This window comes from Thunnus thynnus, chromosome 14 (assembly GCF_963924715.1).
Source record: "Thunnus thynnus chromosome 14, fThuThy2.1, whole genome shotgun sequence".
In the NCBI taxonomy this organism is placed as follows: Eukaryota; Metazoa; Chordata; class Actinopteri; order Scombriformes; family Scombridae; genus Thunnus; species Thunnus thynnus.
This window is the reverse complement of record NC_089530.1, coordinates 2,487,823-2,511,661: the sequence shown is the minus strand read 5'-3', so window position 1 is coordinate 2,511,661 and position 23,839 is coordinate 2,487,823. Positions and strand designations below refer to the sequence as shown.

The 23,839-nt window shown below is 39.0% G+C and overlaps 1 protein-coding gene across 1 annotated transcript in view; it reads left to right on the top strand.

The window, feature by feature from the left end:
- The first annotated feature begins 573 nt into the window (after nucleotides 1–573).
- pdzd8 (PDZ domain containing 8) overlaps nucleotides 574–23,839 on the top strand; it is a 47,923-nt gene continuing 24,657 nt past the window's right edge. The window contains exons 1-3 of the mRNA XM_067609308.1: nucleotides 574–1,581; nucleotides 14,841–14,966; nucleotides 19,295–19,397. Of these exons, the coding sequence (XP_067465409.1) occupies nucleotides 719–1,581; nucleotides 14,841–14,966; nucleotides 19,295–19,397 (1,092 nt within the window). The 5' untranslated portion in view covers nucleotides 574–718. The remainder of the gene's footprint in view (nucleotides 1,582–14,840; nucleotides 14,967–19,294; nucleotides 19,398–23,839) is intronic.

Below are 23,839 nucleotides of genomic sequence, written 5' to 3'. Positions count from 1 at the left end.
TGTGGAATACACAGCCTTCAAATTGTTATTTTAATGATTCTTCATTAAAATTTCATTTCATTATAATCCAGTCTGACCTTTTTTTTGTAGCCAATGTAGGCTACCATGTCTACTGTTGAAGCATTGACTGGATCTATTTCCATTGTGCCACAAGGAGGTTTCTAGTTATAACAACATACCAACTTACAGTAGAGAGAGCGTTTTTTGTTTTAATGTGATATCTTGGTATGTTGTTATTACGACAAATGTTTCTTGTTTTAACGTGATACATTGGTATTGTGTAATAACGAGATAATTTCTTAATATAGTGGGGTCCAAATTTTGCTTATTTTTTAATTATCTTCGACCGTTGAATATCGGACAGAATTCGTGGCTGTGTTATTAGTCGCTTGTCTTCGCGCTTTTCGCCACGACGGGTTGGAGACAACGGATCGCACATCCTGCTACGGGCTACTTACAGGTCAACTTAAATAGGTTTTCCCGGTAGGCAGGTAGTAAATCCAACATACCTTGAACGCATCAAACGAAACACATTCTGTCTGCGTCATTACGCACAGCGACGTTTGTCCAATCAGGTGAAGAGCCTGAAGCTCAGGAAAGCAGCAGATGATATGGCAGCTTTGAGAGCGACCAGGTGGAACTTGCTTTGTTAACACGGCGAAACGGTTGATTATGAAAACACTCTGACTCAGAGACGGCGACAGGGCAGCTGCGCGAGATGATTTACTTAATATTGTTTTCCGCGTTGTCGGGAGCAGTCCTTACGTTGATGTTACAGTTCCTACTGATATACCGGAGGAGCCCCGAGCCCGCAGGCAGGACAGTGCAGTATGTGAAAGTAGTGCCTGATAACGCATTGAAGGATTACTTTAATACCCAACATGAGCCAGGCCAGCAGCAGCAGCAGGACAGCACAGCAGCCGCTGCAGAGGGCCTCTCTACCAGGCAGCAGGACGCGGCGGTCCCCGGCCCCAAACAGTCGCCGCAGCCTCCGCAGAGCGAACACACTGATGCGGCCAAAGCGGAAACCTGCAATTTCCTCAATGCTATATTTTTGTTCCTATTCAGAGAACTGCGAGACACGCCTGCCGTCAGACACTGGCTCACCAAAAAGATCAAGGTGGAATTTGAGGAGCTCCTGCAGACCAAGACGGCAGGCCGGCTCCTGGAGGGGCTGAGTCTCCGGGACATCTCCCTGGGTAACTCTCTGCCGGTCTTTAAAACGGCCACACTGATGAAGCCGGTGCATATGAACGAGGACGGCGTGCCCGAGGAGCTCAACTTTGAGGTGGACATCGAATACAACGGTGGCTTTCACCTGGCCATCGACGTGGAGCTCGTGTTCGGCAAGTCCGCCTACCTGTTCGTGAAGATGCGGCGCGTGGTGGGGAGGCTGAGGCTGCAGTTCACGCGCATGCCCTTCTCCCATTGGTCCTTCTCCTTCCTAGAGGACCCGCTGGTGGACTTTGAGGTGAAGTCCCAGTTTGAAGGGAGGCCGCTGCCTCAGCTGACCTCCATCATAGTCAACCAGCTGAAACGGGTCATCAAGAAGAAACACACCTTACCCAACTACAAGATCAGGTAGGTTTGTTTACCTCACCAAACTGTGGGCTGAAGAAACTCCTAAAGCTTAACGGTGATGTTTAATTGTCAAAGACAGACTGATATATGACTGTAGCTCAACATTAAACTAACACAGGCTTGTGGAACAGCCTCAATAACCATCTGAAGGCAGCACAGACTCTTTTAAAAAACTCTAAAAAACTTTCTATTCAGGAAGACTTTTTACCTGAAAAGCCTAAATGTTACTGTATATTAACATTGTACACACTGTATTTGACTGCACTATGTTAGTGTACAGGATGTATGTACTACCTGGAGAAGATATGAGGCACCAAAGTTGACTAAAGTAGCTAATTGTTTTATGTGGATCAAAAGATATCGACTTGGACTACTAGAATTGGTAGTAAACTGGTAACTACTTGAACCATGCCACTGGGTGTAGCGATATTAAAATGAACAGGATTAATAGCATTTTTCCCTCTCAGACAGAATGGGAAAGCTCTCTTTACAGAATGACTTGGATTACTTTAAGCATTAGATATCATTCTTTTAGCAGATGCTTTTGTCCAAAGTGTCTTTCACTAAGTTAGAGCTGCAACTAACAATTATTTTCATTAAAAATCTCGATCACTGTTTCTCAAAGCCTGAGATGACATCCTCAAATGTCTTGTTTTGTCCACAATCCAAAGATATTCAAATCACTGTTATAGAGGACTAAAGAAACCAGAAGATGTTCACATTTTAGAAGCTGGAACCAGAGAATTTTTTTCTTTAAAAATGACTCCAAATGATTAATTAGTTTAGTTTGATTCAGTAGCTGGCATCTTATTGATTGATTGACTAATTGTTGCAGCTCTACAATAAGTGCATTCAAACTCTATAGGTCAAAGCGCTTGAGGTCAACAACAACAATTACAAAGTGCATCCCTCCAAAACAAACAGCTAAATGTGTGTTCACTGCTGCAGTCGACTACAAGTGCTTAGATACACTTTTATTCCACAGAGAGCTCAAATAGATGCTAATCAAGGCCAAACTTTGGAAAGCTACTGCCAGATTCAAATGGGAAAAAAATCTAAATGCATTTTCAACCATTTCTGACTTCATCCTTTGTTTTCTGGTTTGTCACCAGAGCTGCTGTTCTGCCTCCCACGTTCTTTTGCATTTCTTCCAGCAGTGAATAGCTCCTTCATTTGTGTTTGGAGTTTAGTAGGACAATAGTGTCTGTCAGCTATCTATCTTACTCAGAAATCAAGCATTTTTAGTCTGCATGCATGGCTTTTTAAGAATGCTGGATGTTTATAGTTGGTCATACTGTGTACTTAAAACACAGGATTAGTGTATTGTAAGCAACTGGGGCATATCACATAATGGTCCTTCAACTGTGCTCATAGATCTGCTGATGCAGATAATGACTTCAGTAATCAGCACATGATCTATTGATTTGTTGGGAAAACAATCTCGCCACAAGGTGTTCTGGAGCTTTCGACTGTATCACAATGATCTTCCTCGGCAGTTTGCTCGGTTGTCATGGAATTGTAGATGTTCAAATTTCATGTTGGCTTAAAAGTGAGATTGAAAGTTGATTCTTGACCTTTAGAACTAGGAATATGACCAACAAAAGAAATATGAACTAGAGGTCCACTTCTCAACTATGTTCCAGAGCTTTCGGCCACATCTCACAGTCTTCATTAACGGAGAGAACTCACTCAGTTGCCATGGAGATATTCTCCATGCTCAGTTGTCATGGACAGTCTCCATGACAACTGGGCAAACTTCATCCACTGATGAAGACTGTGAAATGCAGTTGAAAGCCCTGGAAAAACACTAATATGTTCACTTTGAGTGATTTTTTTTTTTTGTCATATAACCATTTGTGTACAACAACAACTACACAGGGTAGCTTTCAAATTTTCCAGACCATTAGTTAAATTATGCTGCTGACATGTTTTTTTATAACTTCCCAACACAGAACAAACAGTATTGAACAGGAGAACCAGGCTTTATGCTCAAATCTGAAAAGATGGCAAAGACCTATCAAGCAACATTTGTGTAGTTTATGAAATAAATACATTTCTCAGCATGACATGGACTGGGCTAGTTTTATAATGTAGTTTAAACTTTGTTCTCGGTTGTGCTGGCACAATCGTTTTTTTTGGGGGGAACCAAATTCTCCACCACAATCTAAAATAAGATCTCCCACTCTATGAGTCACTGGACGTTTGATTTCTTTCCTCCCACTTGCAGCTGCTCCTTATTTTTTTAATATCACTTTTGATTTCACTTTGTTATTAATCATAAAACATGCTGCTTGTCTGTGTTGAGATGAACAAAATTCACACGCATAATTATGGGTGGACAGTGTAGAGGCTCGTGAACCTTGGGCCATCAGTGCTTTGAGCTGCAGTGACTGATGGGGTGCACATCTCACTTCACTGCCCGCTTTGTTTGTAGCAAATTCTGTATTGGCATACAACTTGAAAAATTCTCTCCCAATTCTGAGAGTGTAACTGTTTCAGCTCTGTAACAGTGTCTGCTGGTGTGTGGTATTTGGCCTCCACCAAACAGCACTTACTATAATTACCAAAAAGCTCAATTTTTCTCAGCAGACCGTAGAGACTACTTCCACTTTGTTTCAAACTCTTCAACATGCCTTCCAGCAAACACTAGTCCAGATGTCATGTGAGATTTTTTTTCAACAGTGGCTTTCTCTTTGCCTCTCTGCCATAAAGCTGCGACTGGGGAAGCACCCTGGAAACAGTTGCTATGTGCACACTGTCTCCCAGCTCAGCCATAGATCCCTGTAGCTCCTTAAGGCCTCGTTGTGACACACATACATGCATTTGTTATTGACCTTAGTGAGGGATATCCACTGACTTGGATGTTTTTACTGTCCTTCTCCTGATTGGACATTTCAGTAATCTTGTCACAGATTTGCTTGGATTGTTCCTTTTGTCTTCATCATGTGGCTTGCTGGTGATGTATTTGACACATAGATGATCTCCTGTCACTGTTTTTTACCTCTACAGTATACCGCTACATTAGTAATGATTTAAGTGTGTGTTATGATAAAAGGATGAAGATGCAGTCTTTACATTTGTAGACATCTGATCCTATGATTCAATGTTTCAACACAATAAAACACTAAAAGTCCTAAAGGCACTTTGTCTTTATATAACAAGAGATGGGAAGTGAGTTTAAAGAAGTGGGAAAGGGAGAGAAGAAAAAGGAGAAGTTGAGTGTGTGTGTGTCCGAGAGAGAAAGCAAAACTAAACAGAAACTGAAACTTCCATTCTTACCTCCTTATTCCAGTGTGGTTACTTACCAAATGAAAAACCGTAGTGCTGACACTCAGCAGTTATTCAGTTTGTTAACACACACATGCTAGACGCAGACGTTGCTGAAATTACATTGGCCAGAGTGACAGGAACGTGAGGCATGTTGTAATGAAGCATGGCGGATACAGACAGGACTGTGGACAGTTAGGGGCCTCTCACTGCACGGTGACAAGACCGATGTGTATTCTGACTATGGACTTGAATCTCTCTTGAACCTGACTTGAGTGAGTCCTCCCAAGGTGCCCGCCCTTAGTTATCAGGGGAAAGACTGGCTGATAGTGTTGTTTCCTATCAGTTATCGTAGTGCAGTGTGCAACGTCTCCTGCTCCCTACTGACACACACTTCCTCTGTTTCAACTCTCTCTGTCTGGTTTGACCTTGCAGACTTCTCGTTAGAGCCTGGCTGATTTGCACTGGCTTGCAATCCAATCAGAGTATGCAGGGCTGTGCAGATCTGAATCTCCAACTTCTGCTTATATACTTTTTTACTGTCAAAAAAGTTGGAAATCTCAGCTTTATATTCAAAGCACACACTTGTGTTGTTAAAATGACCTACAATGCCTATAAAACTGTCCATTGCATCACAGCATTGCAGTTGTAGTAATGCTTCAAAGCACAATCCAATCAATAAACATCACAAAGCTGCTGGTACAAGTCCAGCTGGTCAGTATGAACTTTCAACTAACTTCAGCTCATAACTGATAACTGATTTTGATAACTGGCGGTTATCAAAGAAGCTTTAGCTTTGTGACTGGCAGCACAGCGCTGGCTCATTCCTCACACAGGATTGAGAGACACTGACGCTGTTTTTCTCCATTTGACCCAACTTGTAAAAACTTTATATTAGTCAATTAATCAATTTACAAAAAATTAAGTAGCAGCTATTCTGATAATTGATATATCATTAAAGGTATTTTTGAAGCAAAATGCACATTCTGTAGTTCCAACTTGTCAGTTGTGAGGATTTTCTGCTTTGCTCTCTTATATGATTGTAAACTGAATATCTTTGAGTTTTGGACTGTTGGTCAGACAAAACAAGACAGTTGAAGATGTTGCTTTGGGACTCAGGAAATTGTTATGAGTGTTTTTAACCAATTTTTGGCATTTTATAGACCAAAAGAATAATAAATTGATTATAGAGTATTAGCTGGTTAATTGATAGTGAAAATAATCATCAGTTGTGATTAAAAAATGTACAGTATTTAGTTACTACATGACACAACAGTGGCCTCAGTTATTAAATACCTGGTTGTTACTGCGTGAAGTGCCTGTGCTCGTTTTTCCCTGAAGTTCATTATATTTCTGAAAAATCTAATAATTTCTTCTATCATTAGTAGAGACACTCTTAATTTTATTCCACAATACAATAAAACATAGCAGGAAACCTTGCTAATTGATCATGACTTTTATGATCAGATTCTTAAAAAGCATTAAACACTACAGCGTGAGTCAGTAGAGGCTGAAAGGATTTGCTTTTTACTCTTTGGAGAGCTCAAGATGTAGGAAGTTGTGCCTGGGACTGCAACAAGCCAGCTGGATGCCCTTCAGAAAGGTTGGTGTGTGTGTGTGTGTGTGTGTGTGTGTGTGTGTGTGAGAGATATACGCTTAAATACCTCATCAAACGTTCTGTGCTGCCTGTCCAACTGTTAAATGCAAGCGTTAAACACTTATTTACTGCCACAGACTCGCTGCCTTTTGAGTTGTGTGGGAGATTGCTGCAGCAAACAGAAGAACTCTAACTGTGCGTGCGAGTGTGTATCACCCACGATCATGCAGTGAGTGAGTATGATGAGATGATGTAATGAAGAGCAGCCTTAGAGAATGAGAGCTAGACCTTGGGATTTGCTGAGTGGCACAGATGGTAGTTGTGTGGAGGGGAGGGCTGGGACTGAGGCCCACTGGAGGTAATCCAGGCATTACAGCACCCATGTAGAGTCAGAACTCCAGCTATGGGGGAATACTATGTTAAAAGCCAAATCCATGATTGTACATTACCTCTGTCATCAGTCCAGCTCCCTCTTTTTGTTTTATACACATCCGGGAGCTGCATTTGCAGAAGCTGGGAGGAGAGGAGGCTGCTTGTACTAGCTTTTTTTTGACCAACTTTAGCTGATAATTTCTGTTGTTTCATGATAATCAGTTAAAGGGGACGTATTATGCACATTTCCACATCTATATTTATATTCTGGGGCTCTACTGGAATATCTTGCCATGTCAACAAACCATGAAACAAACTATAATAGTAGGATTTCACTACTTTTTGTCGTTCTTTATTGTGAAATGGAAACTTCTCTAATACATCCGTACATGTTTGAGCCAAAATATGAGAGTGGACAACGTGAACAACACATGGAAAAACCTTAGCAACAACCTTAGCAACAAAGGCTACGGAATAGTCAGCCGTTTATGGGCATGATGACATCAGCTCGTCGGCAAGGTAGAAAAAAACATCACAAACAAAGCGTTCAGAGCAGGTTGAAGCCCTGAGTTTTGACTTGCAGGGAGCATTTCTACATACGTTAACCTCAAGCTTTTGAACTTTGACTATGTTTAACACAGATATTCAACATCATAACAGTATATAAATAACAGAAAATCACAAAAAGTATAATATGACCCCTTTAATGACTGATATAATCAGCAAATAACAGACAAGGAAACTGAATAGGTTTCCATAGCCTTGGTTATTAGTTTGAATCATGTTGGAGTCCGTTTTGGGAATAACATCATTTGACAATAAAAAAAACTCACCTTGAGCTTTCCACCTTATCACTTGCTCAGTTGTCATGGAGATGCATCTGTTGACATGTGAGCTGGATAGCTGTTATGATTTTTATCCAAAGCACTTCTAGGATGTGCTGGCTTAAAGGTTAAGCATGACAAAACAATCAACTCAAGGTCCACTTACTAGCTTTTCCAAAGGTTTCTCAGCTGTATTACATGGTCTTCATTTCATCTGTGGATAGAGTTGGCTCAGGAGCTGAATCTGTTGACATGTGAGCCCAGTAGTCTGAAAAATGAAGTAAATGGACCTTTAATTGTCAAATGACTATTTCCATAGTCAAGAATGAACTTGTATGTTGTAAACGTAACATATAACACAGACATCTGTTTAGAATAACTCTTGTGTCTCAATAGTTTGAAGAATTTCTGAGGTCAACATTAATCATAATGCCATGGTGATTTAAATAAGAAAAATCTCTCTTTTTCTGGTTCCAAGAGGCTTTGGAGGTACCTCAGCATGGGTGGCCTGGCTTTGTCACTGCAGCCAGTTTAATACCTCGTACCTGCCATCAAAATGCAGAAACCCTGAAAAGCAAAGTGAAAATGAGACACAAAGTTGTCCAAATGAAAGACTGAGTCAACAAACTGGATACACTTTGACACTGGCAGCGATTTATCACATTTGGTTTCAGGGCTTCCACTGCTGAGTTGTTTGTCTTACTGTTTGCAATCTGATTTCTTCTATACGTGTATATCAGGGCAGCGTATCAGTACTTAATGTGTCACCTGCGCTGAGTAATGAAAACTGTCAAATGCTGAAACTTTTGTCTTGAATTCTGGGGAAGAGTCCTAGTTGTTAATTTATTCTTTGATCAGATTTAAATAATAAGTGTGACAGTTTCAGACTGTATGGCTGCTTTGTGTCCAGGTGAAAATAAACTGGTGACTCAAAGAAGTTTGTCTTATTTAGTGACAGAGAAAAGAGGGTTTTGTAAAAAAACATTTTACATCCAGCAGATTAGGTATCGAAAAAAGTACTGATTTGGTATTTACTCCAAAACACGGGTATTGTACTGGTACCAGTATCAAAAAATGTCAATATACTGGTGTATATACAGTATACCTACAGCGAATGTTGATATATTATTATATTATATGATAATATAATGATATTATATAGCCTATTACATTCCATAGACTTTCCTACTTGACACTGTTTTTTAAAAAGGGTCAACACACATCTGACAGTGTACATTTGTCATAGAATCATCTTTATCTTTTTAACATGCACTGAATCAGTCAAGACTTTTGATCCGAGGTTGTCCCAGTTTCTAAAAGCCTTCTGATAGTGAAAGTCAAGTACTGCAATGTCTCTCTGTAAGGCACGCACTGATTCCCCACAGTAATAAGAGCTTGTCCTTTCCTGGTTGTGAGCTGAGGTTTGTCTCCTCTGATGAATGCTGAGTTATCAGCAAAAACCTAAACCTTTGTGTTTTAAGGAGCTTTTACCCGGCAAGCTCTCAGGTCCTATGGGGACTCTCAAGTCAGCTGATAAAGGCAGGTGCAATGACAAGTTCAAACATCGACGTCTGTCCATGGTGAAAACATTTACACAGTGCTGACAAGAATCACAAGACAAACACACAGTATATAGTTTACTACAGGTGACTAAGTAGAATGGTCTCGGTTCATTTAAATGTATTCCATACTCCTGTATTATCATTCTAGGTTGTTTGCCTTGGGGAAAATATTTTTACTGCTAATTAGACCAAATTACATTGCTGCATGACCAGACAAGATAATTAAAATTTAAATTTGGGCTTGGAGAAAAAACCTCATGTGTATATATACAGTATGTATGTTTTGTATAACAGGGATCATCAGCTCTGCTTTCATGTATATTCACACATACATGATGTCCAGCTTCAGCGGTTGTTAGTTACATAATTGAGCTCTACATATCTGTTGTCACTCCTCTTTAACCTCTTTCCTTCTGTCATTTCCTGTCAGAGAGGGAAGGATGATAGCACATCTGCAAACAGCTGGCTATTTTAGAGGGAGTCCAGTTTCCTTTTAGCCCAGTCTCTCTGTTTTTACCACAGACGGGAGGAGACTTGTGCATTGATTGGGCTGTCACTGTAGCTTAGCTGTTCTTTTGGCTGAAGGCCCAGGAGCAAGAGATGATGAGGTTTGTAAAACAACACAACTGTAATTGCCTGGAGCTGGAAGTAGTAGTATAGTTAAAAAAACAGCTATTAGCTGCTCTATAATTTACCTTTCACCTCCTTTTGCAATGTCACAGTAGATAAATAGTGCAGCAGCAGCACAGTCCATGTCACAGCCAGAAATCCTACTCTACACTAACCCCCAGCCCCTCAACCAATAGAGACACGATCAGAGCAGCTGCTTAGGGAATTGACCTTAGCAATGTTGATTGCATGTTGTTGGATTGGAGATGATAATTCAGTTAGATGGAAGAAGACTGTGCAAATTGATGATTGATGAAAGCCTGATGATGAATTAAACATAGTCAATGAGAATATATCATTTTTAAACATTTACTGTATGTTGCTAATATCAAACTGCTGTTAACTGAATTACATCCCCAGACGATACTGAGCTAACCTTATAGTTTACAGACTGACAGGACAAGCTGCTTCTGGACCACTGAAGTGTTAAGCTTCAAATATTAATGTGATGTGCTTAGCTAAAGGTTTAGTTGGGAGGTGCTGGCTGCTGCTGCCTCGATAGTAGCTGCATTTAGGATTCCACGTAGAGAGAAAGAGGGACTTTGGCGCTAAAAAGACTGTAACGTTGAAAGATATCTACTTGATTTGACTCATTTGGACGCTGAAGCTTCATATTAGCTTCAGATAAACTTTTAAATACATTTTTGCACAGAAGGAGGACTGTGGATTTTGTCCCCCATCACTTCTATTGTAAGTGCATCATGAAGGGATCTTCTAATGGTCAGTATGAACAGGAGGAATGATTACAGCAAGATGTTCATTTGGGCTCCTGACTGTTGTTTTAATAAAGACTTGAAAAATTTTGAACCCATCCTTTAAGTTTCTTTTTTTTAGTTTGCATCACTGTGTAGATGTTTCATGTGGAAAACCACTAATAAAAGATGAGCCATTTTAATTGTTTATATAGCTGAGCTATCAATAATTGATAAGTTAATGATTGGTTCCAGCCCTAACACAGTATGTTGAAAGATTACACTATCACATTATCAATGTGCTGAACATTAAGATCATTGACTTATCATTGATGATCCTATAGGAGCCCAACAGGCACATGAGTACAACTGAGAGTTAGTGCCACTGTAAGGGGAAATAACATGAAATAGTATAAAGAGTATAAAGTTGTAATAATTTGAGAAAATGGTTGAAATCTTATAAGAATACAGTCATAATTTCAAGAGGAGAATCATAATGTTATCAACTAGAGTAATATTTTACAAGAAAAAGAAGTCATATTTTAAGAATAAAGTCTTGAAGGCATTTCCTTGTGTGACTGTATTCCTGTAATGATTGGACTTTTCTTATAATCATGATTTTAATGTTATAATCTTGCAGTGAGCAAAGAGCAAATGTCTTGTCATCTGAAGGCAGCTTTATGACAGTCAGCAAACACACTTGTAACTCAATCTCTTTAAACAGTAAGAGGCACCTAGAGGTGCAACTGGGTACTACAGGAAATCCATATTACATTTTCTGACAGTTACACTACATATCCCTCATCTTCTGTATGATCAGTTAATATTTTTTAATTGATTAAATTATTGACAGCAATTAAGGGATAATCAATTAATCATTGACATCACCAGAGTGAACCAAAACAGTAAGGTTACAACTGTTACTTACTGAAATGTTTGGAAATCATGCTGTTTTACTACTCTATTCTTTTGATTATTGAAATGATTATCATGATAAATGGTTTTTAATATGGGGGTTAGGGTTACCACAGTTCACTTGTGAAATTTAAGCTGTCTTTCTGTTGGCCAGCATTGTTGTAACATGAACTTATTACTTCATAAATCCTAACAATGCTCCTCAGTGACCTTACTTCATGATGGCTGGATGCTTTAATTGCTGAGATAATACCCATGTCTGTATGGCACATAGCAAATGCTATGTTCATGATGACAGCTTAGGCCTGAAACTGGATAAGCTAACAGCATTCCTGGTTGTGTGTGATGTGTGTTAGGCCTTTTCAATGGGGAAAAAGGAGGGTAATCTAATAAGAGCTTTCTGACTGGAGTCAAGTTTCCTTCTTGTAAGGAATTTCTGTCTTTTATATTGTGCCTAAAGCCTTTTGACTTCTCATTAGCTGAACTGTCAACTAAGCTGAAGGATTGGATTTGTGACTGCAAATGCCAAGAACAGAACACAATTGAATTATTTAGCTTCTCTATTAGAAGGGCTATGTCCACTTCACTTCAAAATGTCACATCTCTACGGTATTATCCATTCTTGTATCCTGATGTATTTGGTTCTCAGTTTAGCCAGAAGCTCAGTGATTTGGGACTGATTGACAATAAATCTACATGGTGTCCTAGTAAATGTTGTATTTGACATTGTGTATACTCGTTTCCATACTTGTCTAACACACTCAGGGTGTCGTACCCTAAAGGCTCCAGTACACTTTGTATTTTGTATGGTGTGGTCTGTGTGTGTGTTTTTTTTTTTTTTGTTTTGTACTGTTTGTCGTTGTGCTGTTGTATGTTTTGATTGTGGGGGACTACGGATGCAAATTAGCTTCGAGCTAACTCCGCTGCAGTGCATCTTTAATGTTTAAAACTGCACACTGTCCCAACCAATAAATCAAATCTACAATCTACACTCATTTTGAAACCAAATTGTCCATATTCTTAAAAGCTTCCCAACATGACATTGGGTGCCAATAATGCAATATACTTCCTCCACATGAGAGGGCTGGAGTTTGTGAGTAGAGGTGAATGAGATGACACCAGAAACAAATCCTGATGTTGAAATCCAAACCAAAGACACAAGCTATAGCTGCACTAAAAAAAATCAGGAGGAATGGTGATTTTGAACGGGCCCTGGTACTGTTGCTCCAGCCACAAAATAAGCAGACAAGGAGATGATTGTTCCCTTAGGAGAGGGAAAGATGGCTCTTTACTGCATGAGAAGTACAGATGAGGATTTATTATATCTTCTATAATCTATCATGTTCAGATCAGAGGGCGTTGCTTTGAAAAGGTAATCGGTCATGATCTAATTGCATAAGAAATATGAGTGAAAAAACAATAATATGTGTAAAAAGTAACCATGGCCCAAACATACTGTACATATTTCCAGGTCTCTGTAGCAGCTAAACTTGAATACCTGTACTTCTTGGCTAAGGATGGTTTCCTAAAGGGGGTTAGTACAGGAACTAAGCATGTTCTTCTGCTGTTGTTCTTTAATGAGTCAGTATAGGTGTAGGTACAGGTCCATAAGTTCAGACAAAGATTATCTGCAGTTAAAATTAGCATGTATAGAAAATTGTTAATGAGGGTTGTAAATTTGCCACATAGCCTTTGAGCATTCATGGAACTGTTGTTTCCTGCCAGCTTCACTAATGAACAGAGTCCTGACCACCCGCCAAAGCTGTTTCCCCCTTTTGTGTACATGAAGGCACAAACAGCATCAGCAGTGTGAGCAACTCAAGTAGAACTTTTGTCTGCTCCTGCTTAACATTCAACTCTCAGGTCCTTCCTAATCTACAGTTCCCTTCCTATAGGTGACCCAAAACATGAAGTGTTGAGACTAAATGCCTGGCTGTCCTGTACAAATCATAAAATGGACTTTGTGGACATTTTTTATCCATTTTTGTGGTGGAAGTATGGTAACAAAAAGAGGAACTTTGGCACAGACTGTAACGTTGAAAGATATCTACTTGATTTGACTCATTTGGACGCTGAAGCTTCATTTTAGCTTCAGATAAACAATGAAATGTCAAGTGAAAGTGAAAGTAAAGTGCTCTGTGCACTAATATTCAGATCAAACTTCAAGAAGGTTTTTATTGCTGAACTTTGAACATCTTTTTTATACCTTATGTTACTCCTGAAGCCTGCGAGAAAATATAAGAATATACTTCATCTGGACAATTAGCAATGCACAGCATGTTCCCATGTATCACCTGCTTCACTTTATCTCTCACTCTGCATTTTTCCCCTCTCCTCTCCCAGATAATATTTCACATTTGAAGTCTATTACATATCCTTTGGATATTCCATCCCTCCTCTGTATAGAAATTTTAGACACCGTTTGGCCCAGTATTTTAAATAAATCCTTCATGAACGGGTTTGTTTTTAACCTCTGCTACAGCTTGACTGGAGATGATGTCTTTCTTGTCCCTGTTGTATTGTAGCACTGAGGAACACCACAGCTTCATGGTGTGTGGGCTGTAGAGTTGACCTACTGTAGCTGTACAACTATAATTTGTCTGAAAAATCTTAAACAGTGAACGCACTAGAGGTTCATATGAGGAGTGAGAATAAAGCAGTAGTGAGTGAAGTTCTGTCCTTCATTTGTGGGAACATTGACTGTTTTCAACACCCTGGTCATATACAGGAATATGTTTTATCAGAGCACTTGTGCTGACAGACAGTAACATCAGTTTCAGGAGTAATGTGGATGATTTGCTGAACAAAGTCCACTATTTAGAACAGCAGGAGCCTCAGGCCAACAGCAGTAACACCAGGAGCCCAAAATAGCAAAGGACAGGCGTGTGCTCTGAGATCATGTTATACATTACAATGGCTGTTTTTATTAACCCAGGCCTGCTGCACTCAAGGAGCCAGTTCCCAACCAAGAACCACACCCAGCACCAGTAGTCACAGTGTGACCAGCTCTCACTGTGACTCTGCCTACTCACAAATAATACAAACCAGAGCCCATGCATTCCACACTACATACTTGTCAAAGATGGTGGACAGGTTTTAAATCTGATTAACTCTTAATTTGTTGTGAACATTTGACTGCTTGCATTCAAGGCAATATTAAAATGTGAATTCCAATGTATTATAACTCTTAAAGGGTGATTAATTTTTCCAGCAGACATTGTTTTCCTTAGTGTGAGGGTCATCTGTGGGGGTACAGCTGCATTAGTAGATTGTTTTGATCATTTCCCAACAGTTACATCAGTGCCACAGTGGAAAACCTCAATTAAAATGTACTTTGGGTGTTTTCTGTTTCTCTCTCCAGATACAAGCCGTTCTTCCCGTTTCAAGTACAGCCTCCGCTGGGGTCGGCTTGTGATTTGGACCTGTCAGTCCAGGACAGCAAGCTGGTGGAAGGCCGACTCAAAGTCACTCTTACTGAATGTAGCAGGTGAGACACTCTTATTATTTCTGCACCTCCTCACTGTTCAAATGTACTAAATATGCCTGGACCTGGACTTAATTCTACAGCGTACAATGATATTTAAGACAATAGTGTGCAGCTGTTTCCATGACAATGCCCTCATCACAATACTGTGAGGCAGGATTTTACAACTCCAGAAAATCATCACTGGACAATCATTTTATCCTCTCTACTGTTTACTATGAAAATGTCAATACAGAGGATAAAATGATTATCCAGTGATGATTTTCCAGAGTTGTAAATCCCTGCCTCACAGCATCGTGATGAATTATGTGTGCTATTGCCCAACACAGTGTCTTGCAGGATGATGCTACATTGCGTAGCAGCAAAACTTCAGCCAGGTTGAACTTTTTTCACCAGAGCCCTCTGTTCCAATTCATCCCACCACATTTATATCCATGATAGTAGACTAAATATTAGAATCAGCTTTCAGTTTTAATGCAGTAAAGATCAACAGTGCAACGAACTCCAGTGAAATAAAAAGTCTCCACAATGAGCATAAAGTTGCATCAACACCTCTTTAAAACAGTTTTCATGAAGGCTATTGTATTAGTTTAGCTAGGGGATGTAATGAACTGGTGCATGTATCATTACTACTTTTCGGTATGGGTACCTTCAGATCTTTAAAAAGTTTTTAAAAAATGAATTTAGTTTCCTCAAAACTGGCTGTAGACTGGATTAAAAAGTCTTGAGTTTAATTTACAGAAGTAGTAAAAGCTTTGCCTGCTGCAGGCAGTACTGTTGGTTTCGTTTGTGGTTGCAGGCTGTAGGGAGACAATCTGCATCTATACACTAGAAGTGGGATTGTTATGACAGTGGATTGTGCTGCAGGAAGCTGTTTCAGTCATCACCATCAGACCTGCAGCAAACACCATCACTGCTGCAGCTACAGTTGATAGGAAGCTACTACAATCAACAGGCAAATGTCAGTTTTAGCAAAATTTTAAATGAACTGAAATGAATGAATCATTTTTCATTGGTGAATCCATCCATCCATTCAAGTGGCTCATCCAGATTCACATCGTATTATTTAATTAATTATGTCATTATGAATGATTGTTATGTACTGCTGGGCGGTACTGGTCATATCATCCTTACTAGTTTTCCATCATACTTTGACCCATGTGTTGGTGAAACAAGTATTAAATTGCATTCTATGTGTTATATAAACGTGTTATATTTAACTTGAACCCTGCAGAAACCCTGATTTAGTCCAATAACTCTTCCCTGCATTGATAACTTTTTCCTGTTTGACACACTGACATTTTAGGCCCCTCAGTACTCACAAAAGAAAAATGGACAGGATGTACCAGCAGGTGACAGCATCTGGCATAAATGTCATTCTTTTTTAATGTGCCACTCTGTACATATTTGTATCTCCTCATTATGAACAACCAGGAGGGAGGGGTACCTCAGCTTCATCTATACAACATTTCTAACATTAAATATGAACCATTTGATGGTAATTATTGTGGTCATTTAGTAGTACTTACTTGACTCTTTGCCAAGCATCTTGGGTAAAGAGGTATTTCAGTGCTTTGTTCTATTCTGTTTCTATTCAGCTGCACTTTATAAGAAAAGCTCAATTAAACATTCTTTCAAAACCAAATGAAAACATGACATATTTTTCCCAGTTTTTCAATACAAATGCTTCCATACATTATACTTCAAATGTTTCTTTTGCCCAATTAACTCATTGATTAGTGGCAGACAGGCAGATTGTTGTGGCAGACCTTTCTGATCAATCAGCAATTCAAAATGCAGTTCTATACAGACTATCTAATTGGGTATATAAACTTTACACAAACAGAATTTAAAATACAGAATTTCTTCCAACCCCATATAACCTCCACAAAGACTTTTATGTTGGAAAGTCTGTAACTCCCCTTTCTGAGACAAACTCTTTGTCCAAAGCTGACATGTTTAAAATTTAATTGGCCAAAGAGTCAAATCAATTAGCGCTGATACAGGGGCTTGTCCTTGGTTGCCTTGGAGAGAGAAATGAGTTGTGTGTGCTTTTATATACGTGTGTGTGTGTGTGTGTGTGTGTGTGTGTGTGTGTTGAACCATGCTTCGATGTGGTTGGGTGTGTTTGATAGACCACAGGATGATCAGATGGGGCTCATATATTAATAATTAATGTCCCACCCATTATAATCTTACAATCTCTCTTCTTCCCCTGCCCTCTTACATCACCTTCTTTTATAAGGAGGTGGTCTGCACTGTTACCATAACAGCTAAGTTAAAAACTATAAAATAAAAACTATTGTTTTATTTCATTCATATATGCAAATATATTTAATGTCTTTGTTGTCTAAAAATAGATTTGGAGACTCTTTTCTTCCTGGCTTACTAATTTATTGTGTGTTTAATTTGATCATATCACAAGCTTGCTTTGTGTGAGAGGTTTACTGTTGAAAACATGTCAGGTGTAATGTGCAGTAAATGTCCAGCAGAGGGAAGTGTCCACACATTTAGCATGCTCTGTGAAATCCTGCAGAGGAAACAGTTGTTATTGAGGTAGGTCAGCATCATGTCTCTGAACATGATGAGACTGATAATGATATTCCTGAAATATTGTGAAGTTTAGAGGTGTACTGTTTTTCACACTGAGGAAGTCTGGGAATATCTTTTCATGAATATCACAGTAGGAACCTAGACTGATGCATTGATCTCTGCAGCGCAGCAGGGGGCAGCAGTAGCCACAAAATAGGTTGCTGTGACCTCATCTTTTCTTTGCAGCATCACAGCAGACAGACCGCTATAGTGTTCTGTTTATAGAGTCCAGCTTCATCCTTTGCAATCCTAGTGTTAGCACAGCAGTGCAATAATGAAGGACTCCTGAGATTAGACAGTATAAGAAGGCCAAAAATTATCTGTTTCAGCCTCTCAAATGTGATGATGTTCTATGGTAATAAACTGAATATCTTTGGGTTTCCAACTTTTAACTTTGATCAGTGACGAGCATTTTTCTCTATTTCCTGATATTTCATAGACCAAACAACTAATTGATTGAGTATTCAGCAGATCACGTCCTGCTGATCAAACATCAATGCTTACAGAAAGCAGATGAGGAATGTTGTTAGTTTAGTAAATATACAGAATATTTTTCAGCCATAAATCAACCTTTCACAAAATGCATTTGACTGTAATGGACAGTATGAAATCTTTATCTGTTAGACATGCTGCTGCAGTGATATTCTCCGGCTCACACTTTTATTTGCAACAAATTTGTAAACTTTGCAGAATAGTTTGAGTTTCTAAGAATCCCAGAATAATGAGAAAAAACATGTAGTCCCCTGAGTTGACTGTTATGACATCACCAGCAATATTTTTTCAGACTTAACAAAGCTTCTCAACAAATACAACTGTTCTCACAGGCTGAATAGTACTATCCTGACTCAATAAACTGACCTTAATGGATAAAATAGGTGGAGTGCCCCTTTAAGGTTACCCATAGTGCAGGCCACCACACTGAGGAGGACGGATGAGGTTCAGCTAATGTGGAAAGAAAAGAAATATTATCATCAGAGGAATAAAGTTGTTACACCAGGATGTTATACATGTGGAGCGGTCAGTCGTGGAGCAGGTGACACCATGTTCCTGTAACTGAAGTTACCTGGCAACAATCGATGATCAATAAATCACTTGTCAGCAATGTCAAATTCTCTGGTTCCATCCTTATGTCTGTTATGTATCATTGTAAACAGAATATATTTGGGAATTAGGGAATCTGGGAATTTGCTCAGAGCAATTTTCTAAATTTTAACTATTTAATAAACTAAATGATTAATCACTTAGTCAAAAATATAATCAATCGATTAATCAGTAATGAAAGTAATTAGTAGTGCAGGCCTAAGGTGTAAAATTATAATATATGAAAACCTGTACAGTGAAATGTTTTAAATATAATAAAATATTTCCAGTGTTTCTATGTTAAAGAGCAGGTCTGTGGTTTAAAAGTAAAGTGGAAAGCAGTATCATTGTAGGATTATGTACATATATTATTATATTGTGAGGTAAGATTAAAATCTGAAAATGAAGCCTTTATAACCTCAGGTTGTCAGATTTTTATTGGATACCAGAGTTTCCAGAAATGACCTGTTCTTCAATTGTCTTGGCTTGAAATTGATCAAATTTAAATATGTTGAATGGCAAAGGAAACATAACCTTTATCATTTATGCCTTCAAGAAGCCATATTGGTAGAAAGTTTTGATAGAAATGTTGTCTGAATGGTGACTAAGAGAATAAATGCTGATGTAGTTCTCATACTGGTCGTGTGGTGTCCCTGCAGGCTGTTCATCCTGGGCTCCTATGACAGAGAAACCTATGTTCACTGCACCCTGGAGCTGAGCAGCCACCAGTGGAAGGAGAAGACTCGCAGCTCCATCAAACGAGTGGGTTCTCCTCCCTTTTAACCTCTGACTCTAGTATATTTTTCCTCCTAGTCTTAGTTCTCATTCTTTGTATAAAACATTACTAAAACCCAAGTTAATGTATGAAAAATCACATATACTGCATCACGTCAGACATGTGTAAATGTACATGTGTAAAACAAAAAATTTCAACACTCATTTTGTATGTTATTGCAGTTTGATTAGAATCATTCATTTTGACAGAATTTAGTAAAAGGAAACACAAACTTTGATGATAATATCACAGTATGATTCCACTAAAAGTAAAAGATGTAGAGTACTGAATTATCACCCAGTGCTGCTTCTGCTGTGTAGAGGATTCTCATAGAATGTATGGAGACATCATACATAGATGTCTAATACATAAAATCATATGAATAAATACAGAGAAAATATGTATTATAACCATAAAATTGTGAGATAATCTAATCTATTTTTCACTAGAGTTTATTACAGGTCCTTATTATGTAATTCCAGCTGTTCTTATTTCAAAATTTCAAAACTGATTTTATTTCAGAATACAATTTCCCAATCACCATTTTATTTCATGCCACAGTCTGAAGTATGAACCACATACTGGTTCATATCTGCAATAACATCTGTTATTATTAGAAAATTAAATAACATTTTGTAATAATGAGCTGAGTTTTAAAAATGTACTGTATATACTATTTTTTTTCTGTATTTATTCATATGATTCATGTTTCATAATGTCAAATACTTGATGAATTTCTCATAAACTGGCTGTAATTGAGAAGCTAGTTTTGTATTGTACTGCATCCTGTTTAAAGGTACAGATAAAACTAGATTTTCCTATATGTAGGTATACATGTGATGTTCTGTGTAAAAATCACCACAGTTTATTCAGATTTATCTATCAGAAGTCCAGATTCTAAGAGGGTAGAGCCAAATAAAATCAAGTCCACTGATATAATACAGATGACCTTATGGCCCCATACAACCACATGTAACAGTACAATCTAACAGCCAAAAAATGTACATTTGAGCCAGATAAGCTTTTAATATCCCAACTGAAAGTACTACAGCACCATCAGTGTGAGCATCACATACACCTACACAACAACCCAGTGAACGACAACACGAGCTCTGTTTCACTCTCTGTGAGCATGTGAGGCAGGAAGGTAATTACATTGATTCTACATAGCACTGTAAACTGATTGTACTTTACACAAAAATCCATGTGCAAACACACACACACACACACACACACACACACACCCAAATACAGTAAGTAACACCCATCCGCCCCACAGACATACAGTAAGTAATCATAAGCCTAAACAATAGAGAGCTTTCAGTGTGCTTCTTAATGGATCTTATTCTAGGTCCAGCAAAAAGAGCATTATCATAGTCTAACCTAGTTTCAATAAATGCATGAATCATCCTATCACAATGAACTTGAAATATATAATAATACTCTAACTTTGATATGTGTTGAGGTGATAACTATTCACCTGTTGCTGAGCTAGTTTCCAATAACGGAGCTGCAGAATGTTCTTTTTTTAAAAGAGCTTTTCAAACACTTAGAGGTATAATACAATCACCTCCTCTGCAAATTCTACATATTAGACACCTTGTCTTATTGACACATTAATACAAGCTTATTTTCATCTTCTTTGCACTGATGAGATTGTCCCATTGTTGACATTTTGAGAGGCAAAGAAAATTTTCAGGTCCCTCCGGCAAACCTTTTCTAATTGCTGCAATTCGGAGATATTACAGTTATCACATCAGGCTTGTTTGGAAATGACTAATGACCGTTTTAGAGTGAAATGTCAGCTCTAATTACTAGCTCTGGCGCCAGCAAAGCCTGATGCTGCTATCCTTGCCACACTTATGAGTGACATTTGCAGTGGCTCAAAGATTATTTGTATTTTGCTGAACAGTAATTGCCTGTACTACTTCCACCTTAGCTTTAATGACTTTGGAGGAGTGGAATCCTTATCCAGCAGGGGGCAGTGAAATATCAGGTTTTCCACTCCTCCACATTATCTTCCATTTCTCATCTGTCATTTCTCCCTTTCAAACACATTTCCCCATCTGTTTAGAAGACTTTATTGTTTATCAAATACCAGTCAAATCATAAGTTGTTTGGAAATATCTGGTCAGGTTCCAAATGAAAATCTTTTTGACAACACTGCACTCTAGGATAGTTAGAGCTGCTGTCAGTGTGATTTCTGTTGATGAGGTTTCTGTAAGACTACATGTTACAGCTTGTTTTTTTTCCTTTAGGAAACATTGGTAACATTGCTGGCTTCATCAATCTGTTACAATAGTGTGATTTTGCCATTCAGACATAGGTGTCCGGTACATAAATGTTCTATTAAAAAAGAGCTCAGGGAGTGGTGTAACTGCTGGAAAAGAGATGCGGGTTGGAAAGAAATGATATGAAAGAAGGCTACATCATGGATGGACTTTAAAATGTATTTTGCCACTGAAACATTAATTAATGACCACTGAGACTCTGACTTCACTTCTCACTCATCAATATTATTCTTTATTATTCTTTAACAGAATGACAACATGTCAAGTTGGGACTTATTCCTGTATGATCATATGCTATATGTGAAGTGTTTTGCTGGATATTTATTTATTGTGCGGTCACACATGCAGATACAAAGTAGTCGTCAGTCTCTGGCCTCTCATCAGTCTGCAGTTCTCTGGGCGTGGTGCGTTGAATGCGTCATTATCATACTCTGCTCCAACTGGACAGTTGTGACTTATCTGCCGCACTAATGAACCATCAATGTTGGTGGTGTGTTTCCACACGTCATTCTTCTTTTTTTAAGTCCTGTTAGACATGTCAGGGAGAATTTAGAAGCTGGAGACAGTGACGATCAGCTTTTCTTCTATTTTGTTTGAAGTTCTTTCACACAGTGGTGTCTAGTAGTAAACAACTCTGTTCCTCCATTTGCATGGCATCAAAATGAGCTCTCGCCTGTTGTCACTTGCTTTGCATCCGAGGACATTTGCATAAAGTTCAGCCTTTCTCAGCTTTCCCCTGTTACTAAAGACCGTTTCACACATGCACTATAACCCTGAAATTTTCCGGACATTACCTTGAGGAGCTCTATGTGTGAACATAAATGTCCGAATCAGTCGGGTAGGATATTAAACAGACTTTACCCTGCCAGCTCCCTAGCACAAAGTCTGTGTAATGTCTGATGAAGCCTATGTGTGAATACAGCAGTTAATTCCCTGGAGAATTTACAGCGAGAGAGTGAGCATGTTGATGACGTTTCTATCATGCAGGATAAACGCAGCAGACCAGCTAAGCTGCATTATTTTGACCGGGCCTGAACGCTCCGCTATGAAAGTAGCGCTAATATGTGAGAAGGGCTTAAGAGTATGTCCACGCTAAGCCGGAATGCATCCTCTTCTCTTTTTTAAGCTTTTAGCTTTTCAAAATATCCATCATCGCTGCCGGTTGGCAGGAAATGCATTCTGGGATACTTGGCTGTCCCAAGCTTTGGCCACCTTCGGCCGACCAACGGCACAACTTCATCACTCAGTGACTCAGTCAGTCAGTCAGTCAGGGGCGTTTGTGTTTGTAGGGCTGGCCTAGCTGTTGTGGTCCAGCCAAAAAGGATGAAAAAGAGTAGAATTAGCCATTGTAATGTGCTACTTTGTGGGAGGAGGTCTCTTAAAAAACAACCTGGAAATGCTAGGTTGGATGCAAATGGTTTTCACACAGTGTTTTAAATATAGTTGGGTCTCTGTAGCTCAGTGGGAGGTGCCAGATTGCAAAACCAGGTCAAATTCACATTGAATAGCTTCCTATTGCCATACTAGCATGCTACATCACAGCTGGCTGTGTTCACAAGTACAAAAGGTTACACCTGACCTCATCCAGTTGTGATGTCGGGTGTGTTTGAGGTTCAGCAGACTTATACCTTTCAACCCATAGAGACCAGTGTTGCTGTGTTTGTCCCTCTTCCAAAATCTAATGTCACTCTTCAGCACAGTAGCACACATTGACCTTCATTTCTTGCTTTCTGAGATAGCTGGAGCTGCACTGCTAAAGCATATACCAAACAATAAAATGCAGTTTGTGACATGTTGTTGCTCCTCATAACCAGATATCTAAACCTTCCTCTAGGACTGATTGAGCCAAGCCACCTCATGGTTAGTTAAAGGTGCACCCAGCAATCCAATAAGTAATGAATGTGTGAGCTGTTCCACCCTAACACTTACCATCAGCATGGCTCTCTCCAAGTGGACTCATTTCAAAGCACTTGTATCTCTTTTTTGTTAATATACTCATAGAAATGCAGATTCACGGTGGCATTTGAGCCTGATTTATCAGACTTCTCCAGTCTGCATGTCCCCAGCAGGACTCTGTAGTAAGGATTAAAGGCTATACCATCTGGAAAAGGTCAAGTCGCCATCTTTCTGTCTCTCTC